General features: G+C 34.1%; 1 protein-coding gene across 4 annotated transcripts in view; it reads left to right on the plus strand.

The window, feature by feature from the left end:
• Positions 1–19,340, plus strand: part of ATRNL1 (attractin like 1) — a 679,361-nt gene that overhangs the window by 135,980 nt on the left and 524,041 nt on the right. For all 4 annotated transcript variants that reach the window (XM_029245362.1, XM_029245365.1, XM_029245364.1 and 1 more), the window contains 4 exons: positions 3,502–3,634; positions 7,521–7,702; positions 16,444–16,657; positions 18,368–18,556. In XM_029245362.1, the coding sequence (XP_029101195.1) occupies positions 3,502–3,634; positions 7,521–7,702; positions 16,444–16,657; positions 18,368–18,556 (718 nt within the window). The remainder of the gene's footprint in view (positions 1–3,501; positions 3,635–7,520; positions 7,703–16,443; positions 16,658–18,367; positions 18,557–19,340) is intronic.

The following is a 19,340-nucleotide window of genomic DNA, read 5'->3' on the forward strand; positions in this document are numbered from 1 at the left end:
TAAAACGGATTAAGAGCAGCAAAAATTAAGCTTTTAAGTGGGTTGCATCAAAATGTCCCATATTTTTTAGAGGATGTCAACAAGTTGAAGGAAAAAAAATTTTAAAGTATTAACAATTATGTTTAGTAGGGTTAAAGATTCTCTTATTGGAGTATAGCTTAAATAACTAAATAGTGTGCAGACAGATTTTCAACTAAATACATATTATTTTTTCTTTTTCTGAATTTTTATTAATCAAGAAAACTATCCACTTGTTTTTCAAGATACCAGGCAGAAGTAAAAGGTAAAGAAAAGAGAATTTGAAAACTAAGTAAAAAGTTTTTATTTTATCATCTAAAATTTTTCTTTAGTAACCAGTCATATTTCAAAATAGTTAGTTGTATGATTCTATTCTAAAATAATATTTAAAACTTAAAATGAAGGAAAATATTGAATTATTGACTAATCAGATTGAACCCTTTTGTTTTCATACATACTGTATTGGTGTATACTTTTCAGTGATATGAATTGCTGTAATGATAATAGATACCTCAATTTTATTTGAGTTTTAATGTTAATATGACATGACTCACTTTGAAAATTTGAATTATTTTTTATACTTGCATAATATTCATCTAATGGGAGTTACATTAGTGAATAATGTGGAAGTAGGAGCTAAGTAAAATAAAATATAGGAATAAGGGACTAAAATGGAGAACTTTATTAGATAAAAATTGCAAGCAGATTTTACTTAAAAATTTGTTCAGTAACTGAGTTAATTTGTGTTTAGACATTTACACTATATGAAAATACACATATCTCAAAAATTGTACTATGCAAATTGTTATCAAGTGTTCATTTTTAAAAGTGGCCTTTTGCTTTAGAGTTATTTTTGATAATGATGTCTTAACAAGGAAAGTACTGGGTGAGATAGTATAAGTGAGCAGATGGTACTCACTTGTAATTTAGACTTTGATGTAACGTGTCTTTTGGACGGTTTTATCAGAGTGTCTGATGATTAAGGTAAACCAAATGCTAATGGATACAGAAAGGTCTATGAGATTTTAGCGTAAATGATGTCCACTGAGATTCTATTTCATTATTTAGTCTTAGTTACTGCAAGTTGCATATTTTGTGCTCTAATAGCTCCAATAACCTTACTTCTTACAGATTTTCATTTTAAATTTACATCTAAATATAGTAGGATGAAGATGAGTAGAGTAATGATTATGTTTCACAGTCTGTTTACTAATGTGCATCTGGTTCATTAGGCCAAAAAATGCCAGCCATGTTTCAAAGTAACAGTCAGCTTTCTTCCATCATTGAATAAATTGGCCCTGTGTGTGACTGAAATATAATTTCATCTTTTGTACTGTTTCAGTATCAATAAATGATTATACTGTTCTTTTTTTTTTAAAAATAAATTTATTTTTGGCTGCAGTGGGTCTTGATTGCTGTGCGCAGGCTTTCTCTAGTTGCGGCGAGCAGTGGCTACTCTTTGTTGCGCTGCGTGTGCTTCTCATTGCAGTGGCTTCTCTTGTTGCAGAGCACGGGCTCTGGGTGCACGGGCTTCAGTAGTTGTGGCATGCAGGCTTATTAGTTGTGGCTCACGGGCTAAGAGCGCAGGCTCGGTAGTTGTGGTGCACGGGCTTAGTTGCTCCGTGGCATGTGGGATCTTCCTGGACCAGGGCTTGAACCTGTGTCCCCTGCATTGGCAGGCGGATTCTTAACCACTACTTAACCACTACTCTTAATGAAGAGCAGTTGAGTTATTTGGATGGTGACTCTGATGTTACCATTGTTATTCTAAAGATTGGCATTAAGCTGTTATTCTTTCTCTTATTCTAACATGTTGTTTAGCCATTCTCTTGTCTTTTTTATAGGTTATCTTATTTATCAGATGATTCAAGTAAATTTATTTTTAGTTAGTTAACAGATGTTTGGAACTATAATAATTGTATAGAATAATACTAAGATTTATATACTATATGAGAACAAAAAGCTATGAATCAGAAAAACAACATTAAGAAAATTTATATGTTCTTAATGAAAACGTGATGGTTGAATAAGAGTTGCAGTGTAATTTGGGTTTTAAAAAAATATTTCTTCTGTGATTATTTTAGGATGAGTAAGATAAACATTAGTATCTTTGTACTTTTTTTCTTTTTCTTTTTTCTTTTTGCGGTACGTGGGCCTCTCACTGTTGTGGCCTCTCAGGTTGTGGAGCACAGGCTCCGGACGCGCAGCCTCAGCGGCCATGGCTCACGGGCCCAGCCGCTCCGCGGCATGTGGGATCCTCCCGGACCGGGGCACGAACCCACGTCTCCTGCATCGGCAGGCGGACTCCCAATCACTGCGCCACCAGGGAAGCCCCTATCTATGTACTTTTAATCTGTGACCTTATGGTATATGCAATTTGCGCTAAAGAAATTAACATCTTTGAAATGGAGGTGACCGCAATGTATTTTATGTTGGAAAGTATAGTAGTTTATAAATAAATATTTGATGAGTGACATTTTAAAGTATATATTTAAGAGGATAAAAATTGCTTCAACCATTATTATATATGGGCGAGTTATAAGCAAATTTTAACTGTTAAGTTTTTTGGTTGAAAAGAACTATTTAACACCCTTACATGAGAAAGCCTGAGGTAAGTATGTCTGCCTACTGAAATAAAAGGGGCCTCAGGGTGCAGCATGTGTTTTTTTCCTTTTTGTTTTTTTTCTCAAAAAAGAGTAACAGGAAGAGTTGAGCCCAAAATTTTAGAATTTGATTTTCATTATCATAGATGCTAAAAATATTATGTGAAATATTGAAACTTGGTATATGCAAGGAACTCACACCAAAGTTTCTATGTTGCCTTTTTTTTCTTTTTTAACCTTTAACCTCTTGGAGCTGGAATTAGTTGAAATATGATAGTTGTATAATAGGACTGATCAAAATGTAACTTTTGCAGATTCTTTTCAACCTCCATTATGGAAATGTGACAGATACATACAGGAGAAACATCAATTAACCAAAACCATTATTTAATGTCTGTGGAAGTAAAATTAGTTTGAGTTATTGAGAAAATAATTTATCTTTTTAGATTTTATTGGCTTTTGATAAAACATCTCTTTAAGTTTTTCTACTCATCATTTCTACTTCATTCCCAAGGGTCTGTATGATAGTTTTATTATGACTAGAATTCTTTCATGTGATCATTGAGAGAAATGACTTTGTGCATTGGCTTTATTTATTGAATTGGAAACCTGTTATCAGATTCAATAGAATAGGTTTTCATTACATGGTTTCTGTTTCAAATTGTGTAATTTGCACGTTTTTCCAGTAAGCACACATTCTAATTCGAAGAACTTTGTTTAAATAAAGAAATGGGTAAGAGAAATTCTGATTCAGTACAACTGGATTTGGTGTTAGAAATCTGTGTTGTAAAGCTCACCAGGTGACTTATATGTACACTGAAGTTTGAGTCATTGCTGTACAAAGGTGAAAAATAACATGCTTTATCTTTTAATTTTCTAGTCTGTGAAAAACTATACCAAATGTCATGTGAGAAATGAGCAGATTTGTAACAAACTTACCAGCTGTAAAAGCTGTTCACTAAACTTGAATTGTCAGTGGGATCAGAGACAACAAGAGTGCCAGGCTTTACCAGGTAAAGATTTCAATTTGGTAAATGAGTTTTATAGTCCACAGATGAATGCCATTATAGTAAAGAACATTTAGTAAGAACATTCCATTTTCTAAAATTAAATCAGTAGCAAATAGACAATAATATTGGAGTAATGATAGCAGTGTTTCTACAAGAAAAGTTTGTATGTTCATTTCTAATTCTTTTAAGATGTTCAAGGTTTCTTGTATTTATTATGCTATTGACTTGATCAGAATACTGTTCAATTAAAAAATTATGTCTTAAAAACATAGAAAATAAAAAGTATTCAGACTAGTATCCAGATCTAGCAATGTAAACATTTTAGCATATTGGATTTATTTTTTAAGTGCCCTTTATTTTTTAAATTTCAGGAACTGTTTTTTACTGACTGCTTTTTTGTTACAAATTGAAACATTTATAGTAATTGTTATATGATTTAATGAGAATCTAAGTTCTGCAAACCAGAGCAAAACTCATTTTATTTATTTTTAAAAAAATAAATAATTAGGTTGTGCCAGGTCTTAGTTGTGGCAGGCAGGCTCCTTAGTTGTGTCTCGCCAGCTCCTTAGTTGCAGCATGTGTACTCCTTAGTTGCGGCTTGCCAGCTCCTCAGTTGTGGCATGTGAACTCTTAGTTGCGGCATGCATATGGGATCTAGTTCCCGGGCCCCCTGCATTGGAAGTGTGGGGTCTTAACAACTGTGCCACCAGGGAAGTCCCAAAACTCATTTTAAAAAGAAATTTCAATTTAATTTTTATAGCTAACACTCTTCTTAGTGGACCCTAAGTACTCTTTCTTTCAAATATGAAAGAGAAAAGCAGAAAATTGAAAACTTGTAAAGATATTTAACCAGTTCCATTTTCTTATTATACAGATAAGCTGAGACACACTGGTTATGTGACTTGCTTAAAAGTGCCTGACTTGTAAATGGCAGAGGGGACTAATAACTGGGAGTTCTATTTCTGTTCAGTTTTTTTGCCTGTTTCTATATCATGATTTTTTTTTTTTAATTCTTTCATAGAAAAATTTTCTGAACCTATGTAGTTCTAGAAAGTGTTGGAAAATTCCATCACAGGATTTAAGTCTTTCTTATATAAGTTCATGTAAGAAAATAAAAATTAGATTGCCTTTAAAAGTACCATTGAGGTTTTGGAATTTTCTCTATGTACTGACTTTTGAAGCTTTTAAATAGTGATATATGCATGTGTGTTCACTTTGAGTAAATTAAAGAATATTAATGCAGTAGGCAGGATTTGAGGAGCATTAGTGATATGATACTAAACTTGAAAGTAATGATTTCTAAGTGTTAAAATCTAAAAATAACATGTAGATCAGAAAAAATACTTATAAAGTCTCTTTAAAAAGACAAAGAAAATGCTAGACTAAAATAAGATTTGACTGAAGGAATATATATGTTTAAAGGAATATTACTCAATAAGAAGGGAATTAGATTACCAGTGGAAATTTGGAAAAATAATAGTGAAGTTTTATTTGGTAGTACCCATCTATTCATTGCTTGGGAAAATATTTTGGTTTGGTATAAGGGTTCTACTTGACCAGGCTATTATTTTGGAGAATAATAAATAGAATAAAATATTTTATTATGTACTAACTTACCTTGTCCTGTGTTCATATTTACTAAGAACCAGCTTGGTATATATATAGTTTGGTTTCCATTCAGCTTGTCTCAAGGAAGTGAATGCTCTAAATGGAGGGCCCAGTCTGTATAGTAGTTGCACTTTTCCATGAAAATTTGTGAATTGCATTTTTCCCATTGATCTCATATAAAATTGGCAATTTGAATTTGTCTAACTAAACTTATTGAAAAAATTAACTGCTATCCTTTTAACTCTAAAGCTGAGTTAATGCTCAATACTACGGAAGCCTAAAACATCAAAACATTTGGGTCAGTGCTATAATTTAGTTTAGCCTCAAAGGCCCATGCATTGTTTGCATTTGTATGATTTATCAACCAGGTATTTTTGATCTTATAAAAAAAAAGAGACAGGCAAAACTAATGTAAATCCTTCCTTGATTTAGTAAGGAAAGAAACAGCCGAAATTTAACCAAAACTTTTGCACTCTTTCCTTAAAGTGATTTGGTACTTTAGATTTCAGAAGACAAGGAAGATTGCTGTATGTGTAGCCCGAAAATGAAAACAGACGTGTTTGAAAGTCTTATTAAATGACTCCAGTTTATTGAGGGGTTACTTTGTTCCAAGCACCGTGTGTTATTCTCATTACCTAGTTTAACAGGACAGCAGTTATTAAAGAACCAGAGTACCCTACTGTAATACTAAGATATTATTTGCTTTTGTGATTCTCATTCTGTTATAGGTTTGCTATGTAAATAGTTTTCCAAAGGCTACATAATATGTGATTCCAATAGATTGAATGTAGATGCAGATACGAGAATACAGTTATATTAAACCAATACTAAAGAGATTTGCAAAAATATTTATAGAACAATGCCACACTTTTCACTATTTTGGTTTTTGGAGACTATAATTAAAAAATTAAATATGCTATTTATTTTAAGTTGTTATATTTTTCCCCAACATTTTATTATAAAAACGTTCAAACATATAGAAAAACTGAAAAAATTGTAGAGAGGATACCCAATACCCTCACCCTAGATTCTGTGATGCACATTTTCCTCTGCTTTATTCCTGATCTCTTTGCCTATCCATGTCCTATTCATTTATCAACCCATATCAATTTTTTGATGCCAGGGACCTGATTTGAACTGCTCCTAATGAGAAAATTTGATGGTACATCTTCTTCAAGCCTATAATAGCATAAAGGGACAAGACATCCCAGAAACTGGAGAAGTGTGTTTGTAATAAAAATTTAAATTATAATTTTAAATGAATAAGTATATTTTTAAAAGATCAGTTTTTATTTTTAATATGATCAAACCCAATAGATATAAAATGCATAAGGGAAAAAATATGTGGAGTTCTCAATAATTTTTAAGAGTTAAAGGGGTCTTGAGACCAGAATATTTGAGAATTGCTGCTTTATAATAATTCCATAAAGATTGTATTAATGCATCCAAGGCTGAAAGGGCAAGAGGCACTGATATATTTAGTGATGTGGAAACTAAAATGTAGTGAAACTTCATAGATCGGTGTGTTAAGAAAACACTGCAACGTTAATTAATGCACATTAGAGCATAACTTTATATTGTATTTATAAATCCATGTTTTAGAAAATAGGCACTGTTTTAAGTGCAATTTGGACCCTAAGGATAAACCACTGTTACTGAATGGTATGTTTAAACTTTCGAAAGACCTGAATGACTGTGTAAAAATAAATACTAGAAAGCAAAGCTTATAGCTTCTTTACTATACGTAAATGAAATGAGACTTCTCGCCCCACAGTTATAATTAAAGAATCAAAGAACCCAGCTTATATCAAAATCGTACACCTGGGCTATGGAAATTAGATTTAGAGGACAATTAGCTACACTTGTAGGATAACTTTGAAATTGCTTTTGTTATGTGCTGGTTATTTTTCTATTAAAGTGATCTTGTATTATATAAATTGCACTTTGGGACATAAGTGCAGTAGTAATTTTACTTGCTGAGAAACCATATGCCAGTACACTAGGTTTACACAGAAAACCTAACAGTCAACACATTTTAACAGATGTTATAGAGCCGTAGCTTCTCTTATGTTTAAGAATTAAAGAAAAAATTAGGATCTTCTTATTCTTCATCAAACTATTAGACAAATTTAGTTTGGTATGTTATAGTGATATATTTAAATTTTTATTGTTAAAATTATTTAAACAAATACCGAAGTTGTATTTAGAATTCTGAAATAATTGAAAAATACACATGCTTTTTGGTAATCTAAAAATAAGATATAATTTTTTTTTTGATTAGCTCATCTTTGTGGAGAAGGATGGAATCATATTGGGGATGCTTGTCTTAGAATTAATTCCAGTAGAGAAAACTATGACAATGCAAAACTTTATTGCTATAATCTTAGTGGAAATCTTGCTTCATTAACAACCTCGAAAGAAGTAGAATTTGTACTGGATGAAATACAGAAGTATACGCAACAGGTAACAACTATACTTGTTTTTATTATGGAAATATGCTGATAATCCTGTAACCATTGGCAATGGTTCATTCTTTTTGTTTTTTAATACATTATTTTTACTAAATCGTCGAAGTAAAAGTAGAACTGATTTCTTTGGTAATAAAGTTTTCTAAATTACTCATCTCATGTTTTGCTCAGTAAACCATCGCATTATCTTACCAAGAAGACATCTCATATGAATAAATATACTTTAAATATACTTTAAAACTTGTGCATATAATTTAAGAATTTGTTTTGAAGTGTAATAATTTTGGGATGTCCCTTATAATAGAACACTAGACCAACACATTGGCTATATTTGTATATATGTATCTTTGTGTGTGTGTTCTGTGGGTTAAGTTTTTGAATTATACTATTTTCCTAGGTATAGATTTGCTTGAAATAATATACAAATAGCAGGACTTAAACTGATTTTTAAAGTACATGGGAGATTTGGAACATAAGCATTTGGGAACAGTTTCAATTTCCTAGAGAGTTGGTCCATAGAAAATGGAATATTTCCTTGGAAATAATGTCAAATATCATTTTATAAGAAATTTTTAATAGGAACTCACAGTATTTTCTGTTCTTGGGATGTTAAAATACAGTCAACTCTTAAGAACAGATTAATTTGGAGATTTGGAAATAATTTACTAAATATTGTTTTGAAATATCTTATTTAGATACTTACTTGAAATGTCTTGAGGACATTTTTAAAAATTGAGGTATATTTGACATGTTGTTTCAGGTAGACAACATAATGATTTTATATTTGTAATATTGTGATATATACTGTTTTTGGATTTTTTTTTTTAGGTTCCACATGTAAGTGAGATCATTTTCTTTCTCTGTCTGACTCATTTCACTTAGCATAATGCTCTCAAGAGCCATCCGTGTTGTCGCAAATGGCAAGTACCCTGTGATCTCACTTCTGTGTTGAATTTAAAACAAAGAAACAAGAATACACATGAAAAAACAAAAAACCAAGCTCAAAGATACAAAGAACAGATTGGTAGTTGTCAGAGGCAAGGGTGGAGGGTGGGCAAAATGGGTGAAGGGTCAAAAGGTACAGACTTACAGTTATAAAATAAACAAGCCATGGGGCTGCAATTCATGGCATGGTGACTATAGGTAATAATACTGTATTATGTATTTGAAAGGTGCTAGGAGAGTGGATCTTAAAAATCCTCATCACAAGAAAACTGTGTATGGTGACAGATGTTAAGTAGACTTATGTGGTGATCATTCCACAATATATACAAATATTGAATCATTATTTTGTATACCTGAAACTAATACAATGTTATATGTCAATCATACGTCAATTAAAAAAGAAAAAATATAGTCAACTCTTAAGTTGTAGGAGATTTAGAAATAATTTACTAAATCTAATTTAAAATACCTTATTTAGTTCGTATACATACTTGAAATATACTAAGATAATATAAACTCTCATAGCATCATTGAAGATTTTTGTATTTTGTGTCAAAATAAAATTAGAACTCAATATAGATCAGGTAAGTGATAAAGCTAAACAATAATAAATACCTCAGATCTGAGGCGTGTACAAGATTTGGCCAATGTTTAAGATACACACACACACACATAGACACCCTGTGGTAAATAATCCACAAAGTGGCATGATTTCTATACAAATAATGGAGATATGGCTATAATTCAACTATTGCTTTGAAAACTATATTAGATCTCAATGACTTTTTTTGACCTTAGGTTATGGCTTTTATTGGACAAGGGTCTGTTGGTGCTACAGAACTCCACTCTGCAGTGCAGTGGATATGGTTTTGGCTTGAAAACTTTTCAGAGCAAAGATTACCAATTGCTTGCTATTGAAACAGTTAAGTAATACTTCCTTGGTATAGCTGATTTTTAAGCAGCGTCGAGGACAGCGAATCAAAATGATGGAGAGCATGCAGTCTGGACATACTGCTTATCTCCACAGCTTAGTAGCAAGTTAACCTCCCCAGCTTATGTTCCTCATCTGTAAACTGGGATAGTAATCATAGCTATCTTATATGTTTATTGTGAGAAATAAATGAGGTATTTTATGTGAAGAGCATAGATACATTTTATTTCTTAGTGTTTACTAAAGTTATTATTACTGTTTGCATTTTAAAGATTATTTTTGTATGTCTGTTTCCACTACTGCTGTAACTACTATTTCCAAGAATCATTAATTAGATAATGAAATCTTAAGTAACTAAATGAATTTATTCGATGAATAGTTAAGAATATTGATATTGACTGTAGAAAAATATTTACCCCAGACTAGTGTTTTAATTTTTCCACTTTACAAAGCCTTACTCCACTCACCCCCACTAATTATACCTTTTCCTTCTTAAGATCATTTCTGATTTATGCTAAAGAATAGGAATATATGTTACTGATTTTCCTTTTGCTAATAACAGGGGAACAAGCATCTGATTTTTAAAAAGTGATATAAGAACAGTTTTGTATAAATGTTAAAAAATTAGAGGGACTTAAACACATACTCTTTTGAAATGTTTGTATGAACATTCAGTTCATTATTACTGCCTGCCATCATTTTTGTGGTGGTATTAGTGTGTGTATTTCTCATGAGTATCGATACAGATAATTTAATTTCTAATGCCATTTTATATCTGTAGAGTCAAAGCCCTCCCTCCATTAATAAAATTGATAAATTTATTATACCCCCAGTTTTTATAAATATTCAGTAATTTTACGTGGATATCACATTGTGATACTTGGCTGTCAAACATTTGTTATATGCTTGATATTAATAGGGAGAAGAAAAACTATAATAATTAAATTTGTATGAAAAATTGATCTGTAAAACCATTTTTGTGTGAACTGAAGCTATATTTCTGGGAAGGATGGGCTAATCTTCATTCATTTAGTACAAACTTATTGAGCACCTTCATTGTACTTGGCAGTCTACTGCTTGCTGAGAATATAGAGATCAAAAACAATCACTGTTGTTAAAGAGCTTATGGGGGAGAAATACAAACACAGTTATACCAAAGTGTGATAATTGCAATGATAGATGCACGCAGGGTGATGTATGAAGGTAGAGGATGGATACCTGAACAGTAACGTGGACTTAAGGAGTTTCCTAGAGTAATGCTGTAGTTAATTATTGCAGGACTTTGAGTTGGCCAGCGCATGAAGATATTTGTAAAGAGGTCAGAGAAGTGCCTCTGTTTTTTCTCTTAATTTGCCTTGTTTGAGAGCTGCCAGCCTTATGGTTGAGGATAAGATGCGAGTGGTGTCATCTAGGAGAGATCTGTTGATTTTTAAAAAATATTTTAGAAAATATTGACAGGGTATTATTTGTAAAGTTTTATTTTTAGTCATATGGAGCATACAGCATAATTTAAGATCTATTTATATTCTTGTACTACCAAGAGCTTCATTTCTTTAATTACAAAATTGAGATTCAGTTATCAATGAACATTTGGAAATTAGTTCTACTGAATATGTATAACTTATAAAGAGCGTCTTATTGGTAGATCCACATTCTTTGAGTTTTAGAAAGCACTAGTGTTTGGCATTTGAGCTCTATTGCTTTTTTCCTTGTTTAAAATACATTATTTTTAGTTTTTACATTTTAACCTTGAAATATGCTATTTTAGAAGTTTCATGTTTCAAGATTTCTTACGTAAGTTGCTCATTTTTTCTTGCTTATGATTATACAGTGGGTCCTTATTAGTTATCTGTTTTATATATAGTAGTGTGTATATGCTTATGACTATAAGTCATAAAGGTTAGACCAACAATTATTTCGGATGTATGATGAACTTAGATTCAGTAGTTTGTGGCATAGCCTGCCCTGTAAATGAAGAATGTTTTATTTCATTAGAAATATGAGCTTTAGCAAAATTTCAAAGGTGGAATTTTCTGCAAGGTGACGTTCCACTAAGCATATCTTTATATAAAATGAATTACATCCTGAGTCATTGCAGTTGTATAGACTTAAGGTAACCCTTCTGTAGCAAATAAAGATTGACAAATCCATGCACTTTAAACAGGTATCCTGGATCAAATGATCATTTACTTATCAGAACTGGCTAATGAAATGTTGCAATGATTTATGGTGTGCTGCAGTAAATTTTCATAATATAGTAATTTATCTTTCATTCTTCAACTGCCTGTCCAGTTCATTTACTGCGTAATAGTTACTTTAAATGTTTTATCAACTGCTTATTTTTCTGTTCCTCTCCTCTTCCTTGCAGATTCTTATCATGATGATTTAGAGAATAATATTTCATTTTAAATGACTTGTTTTTACTATAGAGAGTTTGGAAATACAGAGTTGCTGTAATGTGAAGCACAGTCATTAATCTGCAATAGCTATGTTGGATTGATTCCTGCTGTTATTATCAAGAACTATAAAAATGTTATAGCTTTTTTGTTATCAAAATATCTTTGAGAATAAGTATGAAATATATGATGATCACAAGGCAAAGCAGCATGTGTATTTTTATAATTAGAAACATTATTTATTAAGCACTATCTCTGTCTCAGGAATTGGATGTTGGAAAATAAGCATCTCTGTTCTAATGGCCTTGCTTAGCAAAATTTGTTGACTACCTACTATGTGTACAGTACTCTACTAGGTGATATGAGATCTACTGTTATAATGAATATTCGTAATATTTTAATTTCATTTAAGAAATATTTGTTGAGTATTTTCTGTGTGAAAATTGTTATATTTATACACGATAAATTTCTAGGTCTACGGGTTCTTTATAAGCTCTCTAGGACCATTTGTACCACATATTTAGAATAAATACTGGATTTATATATCTTATTTCTATATTGTTAAAGACTCAAGTGGAGGGACATATTTTTCTCTATCCTGACAGTCAGTAATCTAAAAAAAAAAAAAAAAGATGATGTGGAGTTTTGAAACTACTTCACATTATAATATTATTAGCTTGGTAACTGAGAACATAAATTATTATTATGTATATTTAAGGTAGAAATGTTTAGGAATGATGTCAGCAAGGTGATAGAATGGGAGTTTGCAGCACTCATTCCCTCACAGAAACATTGATTTGAACAATCATCCATATACAAAATACCTTTACAAAAGCTAAGGAGTCCAGGTAAGAGATTATAGCACCGGGTTGGGGGTGGTGGGGGGAACACAGGAATAAGAAAACACTCATTGAAGATGGTAGAAAGGACAGTTTCACATTACCTGCATCATCCTTCCCCTAAGCCTGCACGGTACAGGAAGCGCGGTGAGAAGGGGTGAGAAATACCCTCTGCAAAGGGGAAGGAGAATGAAATGAGCACCGATTTTGCTTTGGACCCTACTTCCAGGCCTGCTCTAGTGAACCCCGGTGCCTGGATGATCCCTGTGGACCCAGGCGCCAGGCATATCCCAGTGCCACACTGGCTCCTGTGGCCTCAGGCTGCAGGCTGGCACCCGCAGACTCAGCCTCCAGGCTAGTCCCCCATATCCCTAGGAAACAGGAGACCTAGGATCCATACCCTCTCCATTAGACCCCAGCACTGGGCTGGTCTCTAGAGACCCGGGGTCAGGCTCATCCCAGTGGACTCAGGCTTCAGGCCCTCCCCTATGACCCCAGGTACCAGGCCCACCCCCATGGACTTAGGCGTCAGAAGACTCAGGACCAGGCTTGCCCCAGTGGACCCTGGTACCAGGCTAGCCCCTGCAGCCTCATGACCATACTTGATGGCCCAGGTGCCCGGCTGGCCCCAGCACCAGTCCATAGGATTCAGGCTCATGGCCTGATCCAGTGCCAGGTAAGCCCTGTGGATCCATGCTCCTGGGTGGCTCCCACAGTTCCAGGCTCCAAACTGGCCCATGGACCAGGCTGCAGGCCTGCCACAGTGGACCAGGTTCCAGGCTCACCACTTTGTACTCAGTTACCAGTCCTACCCCAGTGGATCCTTGTGCCAGACTGGCCCTTCAGACCTAGGATCCAGGCCTGCACCCACAGACTCAGGCTCCGGGCTTGCCCTCGTGGAAAAGAGAAAGCGGCAGAAAGCTCATTTAAAGGAATAATTATAGGAAACTTCCCAAATATGGAGAGGGAAAAGAACATCCAGATCCATAAATCCCAAAGAACCTCAAATAGATTAAACGTAACGAGGCTTTCACCAAGACACATTATAATAACCCCAAATAAATCCAAGCATTTATGATCAATTGATGTTTGACAGAGGTGCCAAGAACACACGATGGGAAAAGGACAACCTCTTCAATGAATAATGCTGGCTATCCTTATGCAGAAGAATGGAAGTAGATCCTTATCTTACACCATATTAAAAAATCAATTCAAAATGGATTAAAGACTTACACACATTAAGACTCGAAACTGTAAAACTGCAAGGGGAAAACACAAGAAAAAATCTCAACATTGGTCAGGGCAATGATTTTTTGGATGTGACCCCAAAAGCAGACAACAAGAGCAAATATAGATAAATGAGATTGTGTCAAACTAGTAAGATTCTGCATAGCAAAGGAGATAATCAAGAGTGAAGAGACAGGGCTTCCCTGGTGGCACAGTGGTTAAGAATCTGCCTGCCAATGCAGGGGACACGGGTTCGAGCCCTGGTCCGGGAAGATCCCACATGCCACGGAGCAACTAAGCCCATGCACCATAACTACTGAGCCTGCGCTCTAGAGCTCATGAGCCACAACAGCTGAGCTCACGTACCGCAACTACTGAAGCCCGCATGCTTAGAGCCCATGCTCCGCAGCAACAGAAGCCACCGCAATGAGAAGCCCGCACACTGCAATGAAGAGTAGCCCCTGCTAGCTGCAACTAGAGCAAGCCTACTCACAGCAACGAAGACCCAACATAGCCAAAAATAGATTAAAAAAAAAAAAAAAGAGTGAAGAGACAACCTATGGAATGGGAGAGAATGTAAACCATACATCTAATAAAGATTTAATGTCCAAAATATATAAAGAACTCAAATAATTCAACAGAAAATAAATAACCCAGTTAAAAAATGGGCAAAGGACATAGAAATTTTTCAAAGAAGTCATAAAAGTGGCCAGCCAGATATATGATGAAAAGCTCAACAGCAGTGATCATCAGAAAAATGCAAATCAAAACCAGTTGAGATATCACCTCACACCTGTTAGAATGGCTGTTATCAAAAAGATAAGAGGTCGGCTTCCCTGGTGGCACAGTGGTTGAGAGTCTGCCTGCCGATGCAGGGGACACGGGTTCGTGCCCCGGTCCGGGAGGATCCCACGTGCCGCAGAGCGGCTGGGCCCGTGAGCCGTGGCCGCTGAGCCTGCGCGTCCCGAGCCTGTGCTCCGCAATGGGAGAGGCCACAACAGTGAGAGGCCCGCGTGCTGCAAAAAAAAGCATATATTGGCAAAGATGAGGAGAACAGGAACTCTTGTATACTGTTGGTGGGAATGTAAGCAGTATAGTCAATTTGGAAAATGGTGTGGAGTTTCCTCAAAAAATGAAAACTATCATATGACCCAGCAGTCCCATGTCTAGGTGTATATCCAAAGGAAATTAAGTCAGTATCTTGAAGAGATATCTGCACTTCTATGTTCATTGCAGCATTATTCACAATAGCCAAGCTATGGACACAACTTAAGTGTCCATCAACGGATACATGGATGTATAAAGAAAAAATATATATACATATGGGTATGTTAATTAGCTTGATTGTGATAATCATTTCATAACGTGTACATATACCAAAAAATAATCATACACCTTATATAGGTATAATTTTCGTTTGTCAATTATACCTCAAGAAAGCTAGAAAAAATCTCAAAAAGAAAAGCATAACTCTAAAGCAGAAACAAGGAAAGAAAAAGAGGTGTTCATAATCTAAAAAATTTTGTAAAGAGAGTACCTTGGACCAAGAATATATCATTATTTTTTCAGTCTCATTAGAATAATATATTTTAAAATTGAGTAATGATTAAAATAAGGTATATAAATACAGCATATATTTTGTTTTTAAGCGACTTTTGAAATATTATTGAGAGCACTATGAAAGTTTAGTTTGATGGCATTTGTCAACCTCTGTTAATTAAATTTAGGCATCAGTGTCAAAGATTTTATTAGTTTTCTTGATTTCTTTAGTAATGAAAGTAGATGACATTAATTTATCTAAAACTGCACTGAAGTCCTTGTGTACTAGTAGAGGTCTGAACTAGGAGACAGGCCCTTCTTCCTAGTCCTTTGTGAACCTGTTGTGAAGTCCTCACTCAGCCTTTATATACTGTTCATTGATTTTGTTTTCTGTTTTCTCACAGTGCATAAAATGTCAATTTAGCTTTAGATTCTCAACTCCACAACTGATTAGATTGGTAGTAACAGTAGTAATAGTAGCTGCAGCAGAAGTAGCAGTAACAGTAGCAGCAACACAATATGTTAAGTTTTTTTAAATGATCTTCCCTCATAAGATAGGTATTTACATCAGATATCACCATTTTATAGAAGAGGAAACTGAGGTTCATGAGGGCTAAAGAAATGACCCCAGTCATGTCACTAAACACAAAATATGTTTTAAACATAGTGTTCTATTATACATCATTCTCCAAGATGTGCTGGAATTGTTAATTATCCTTAGTACTCGAAGTCCTTAGAAAGGCAGTTCTATATATTTTCAAATGTAATTTTTAATGATAATGAACTGTTTGCTAAGGAATATGATGCAGGATTTTTACATCTCACTTTTTAAAAATGTCCCTTTTGCTATTGTTTACAGAAAGTATCACCTTGGGTAGGCTTACGCAAGATCAATATATCCTACTGGGGATGGGAAGACATGTCACCATTTACAAACACAACACTACAGTGGCTTCCTGGTGAACCCAATGATTCTGGGTTCTGTGCGTATCTAGAAAGGGCAGCAGTGGCAGGCTTAAAAGCTAATCCTTGTACCTCTATGGCAGATGGTCTTGTCTGTGAAAAACCTGTTGGTAAGTAGTCCAGTAAACTAGTATTCTTTAAAAATATGTTTCCAACCCTTCTTCCCACTACCCTCTTCCATGGTGTGATGCTATGTAGGCCTGAAGTAACTTTCACCATCTTTTTATGATGCTGCTTTCAATGTATATTTTATCTTTATTCACATCCCCCACTTACTATTAGTGACCTCAGCCTTAACTTATGAAAATATCAAAATTGTATTTTATACAATCTTTATTTCTTGGTTAAAATAGTGAGATTATGAACATATGGTTGTAGTTACAGTATAGTAATAATCTGTTCTTAATATTTTAATGTGTTTTACTTTTATAATAATAGTCTTTGTAAGAAAGATTTATCATTAATATCAACAACTAATTTAGAATCATTTTAATCTTACAGATCTATTATTTCAGTTGGCAAATGAAGAGAAACATTGCTGTTCCATCTTTTGAAATGGGTTTTTGTTAAGTGAGAAAGGAATATTGAATTCTTTTCTCTTTTTTTAAATACTATATTTTGTATTGCAGAAGAATATACATAACATAAAATTTATAATTTTAACCATTTTTCCCTTCAGTGTTTTTGAGATATAATTGACTTTTTAAAACATTTTTTAAGTATAGAGTTCACTGTCATTAAGCATATCCACATTGTTGTTAATCTATCAACACTATCCATCTCCAGAACTTTTTCATCTTCCCAAACTGAAACTCCATATCCATTACACAGTAACTCCCCACTCATCCCTCCTCCAGCCCCTGACAGCCACCTTCTACTTCCTGTCTCTATGAGTTTGACTGCTCTAAGTATCTCATATAAGTGGAATCATAAGGTGTTTGTCCATTTGTGACTGGCTTATTTCTCTTAGCATAATGTCTTCCAAGTTCACCCATGTTGTAACATATGTCAGAATTTCATTCCTGTTTAAACATGAATAATTATCCATTGTATGTATATACCACATTTTGTTTATCCATTCATATATTGGTGGACACTTGTTGCTTCCACCTACTGACTGTTGTGAATAATGATGCTATGAACGTGGGTGTACAAATATCTGTTCCAGTTCCTGCTTTCATGTCTTCTAGGTACGTAGCCAGAAGTGGAATTGCTGTATCATATGGTAATTCTGTGTTTAATTTTTTGAGGAATTGCCATACTGTTTGCTATGGAAGCCTCACCATTTTAACATTTCCACAAGTAGTGTACAGGCTTCCAATTTCTCCACATCCTTGCCAACATTTAAAAAAATAGTCATCCTAATGGGTGTGATAAATATTACATTTTATGTAAAAATTTTATAGTAAACTGTTTTATTTTTGTTTGTTGCTTTGATAAAGTGTGGAATGTTTATAGAATTATGGCTAGCTAGAAAAGTAAATAATGTTAGTGTACATAATATTTAGCCAATGGATAGAAAAACCTAGGTCATGTATTACATTTCTATTAAAAAATTTTAAATTATACAATTTTATGTACGTTGTAAACGATTAAAAATTTCCAAGGTATTATAAATTTCAAATTAGATAATAAATTTAAGAAGCATTGACATGTCATCTTCATTCTCATTTACCTTATCATACAATTTTAACTCTAATTTTTATCCCACACTTGGCTTAATTGAAACATTCCCTAAACAACAAAATGAACGAAACTCGTATACTTGTGTTAGAAAGCAGTTAACAAATAAAATAATTATATTTGCTGATTTATTCCAGTCAGTCCAAATCAAAATGCAAGGCCTTGCAAAAAGCCATGCTCTTTAAGGACGTCGTGTTCCAACTGTACCAGCAATGGAATGGAGTGTATGTGGTGCAGCAGCACGAAGCGATGCGTTGACTCGAATGCCTACATAATCTCTTTTCCATATGGACAGTGTCTGGAGTGGCAGACTGCCACCTGCTCTCGTAAGTATTTCTCTAGAGTCCCTTTTTGTTTAACTGCAACATAAATCACTTTTCTGTGATGGACAGAGAAATTGAACATTTGAGGAAGTTTAAAAAAATGAGAAAAAATATTGTCACTAGTTATAATTAAAAATTGCTAGTTACAAGTAAAAGCTAGTTTTAAAACCTCTTAATGCTGTAACCCTGATTTACATTATACCATCATTTTGAATTCCCCTGAGTCTATTACCCTGCTATGAGCATTTTGCCACATTTGTGTTCCCCTGAACTCTGAGCGTGTGTTGAAAACAGAGTAGCACTTCATGAAAGTGCTCACTTCAGAAGGATCGCATTGCTTCGTTGTGCTTCTTTAGTGTCCTTTAATCTAGCACAGTTCCTGTGTCGTCTTTTTTTATAACTGTGATTTTTTTTTTTTAAAGAACCTACACCAGTTGTTTTGTAGGTTTTCCAACTTGGATTTGTCTAATTGTTTCCTCATGATTAGATTAAAAGTTAAGTAGTTTTTTGGCAAGGATATATCAGTGGTGGTATTATTTGCTGCAATTGCAAGATGTATAATCTTGGCGTCACATGGGAAGTTGTGTCATCAGGCCAGTACTGAGCTTACTGTGGGTTGTGCTTCGGGGGAAGACCCTGCCTCTTGCTGGTCTCATGTTTTATAAGGACTATAGAATGAGGAAGCACCTGACAGTCTGTGTTACTAGGTACTGTGTAGTTATGAGGCAGCATGGTCATCCAGTTATAAGCCCTTCTTGCTCAGATGAGTGCCCTCGTTTAGAGGCAG

This window comes from Monodon monoceros, unplaced genomic scaffold (assembly GCF_005190385.1).
Source record: "Monodon monoceros isolate NGI ecotype Baffin Bay Population unplaced genomic scaffold, NGI_Narwhal_1 Super_Scaffold_4, whole genome shotgun sequence".
Classification (NCBI taxonomy): domain Eukaryota; kingdom Metazoa; phylum Chordata; class Mammalia; order Artiodactyla; family Monodontidae; genus Monodon; species Monodon monoceros.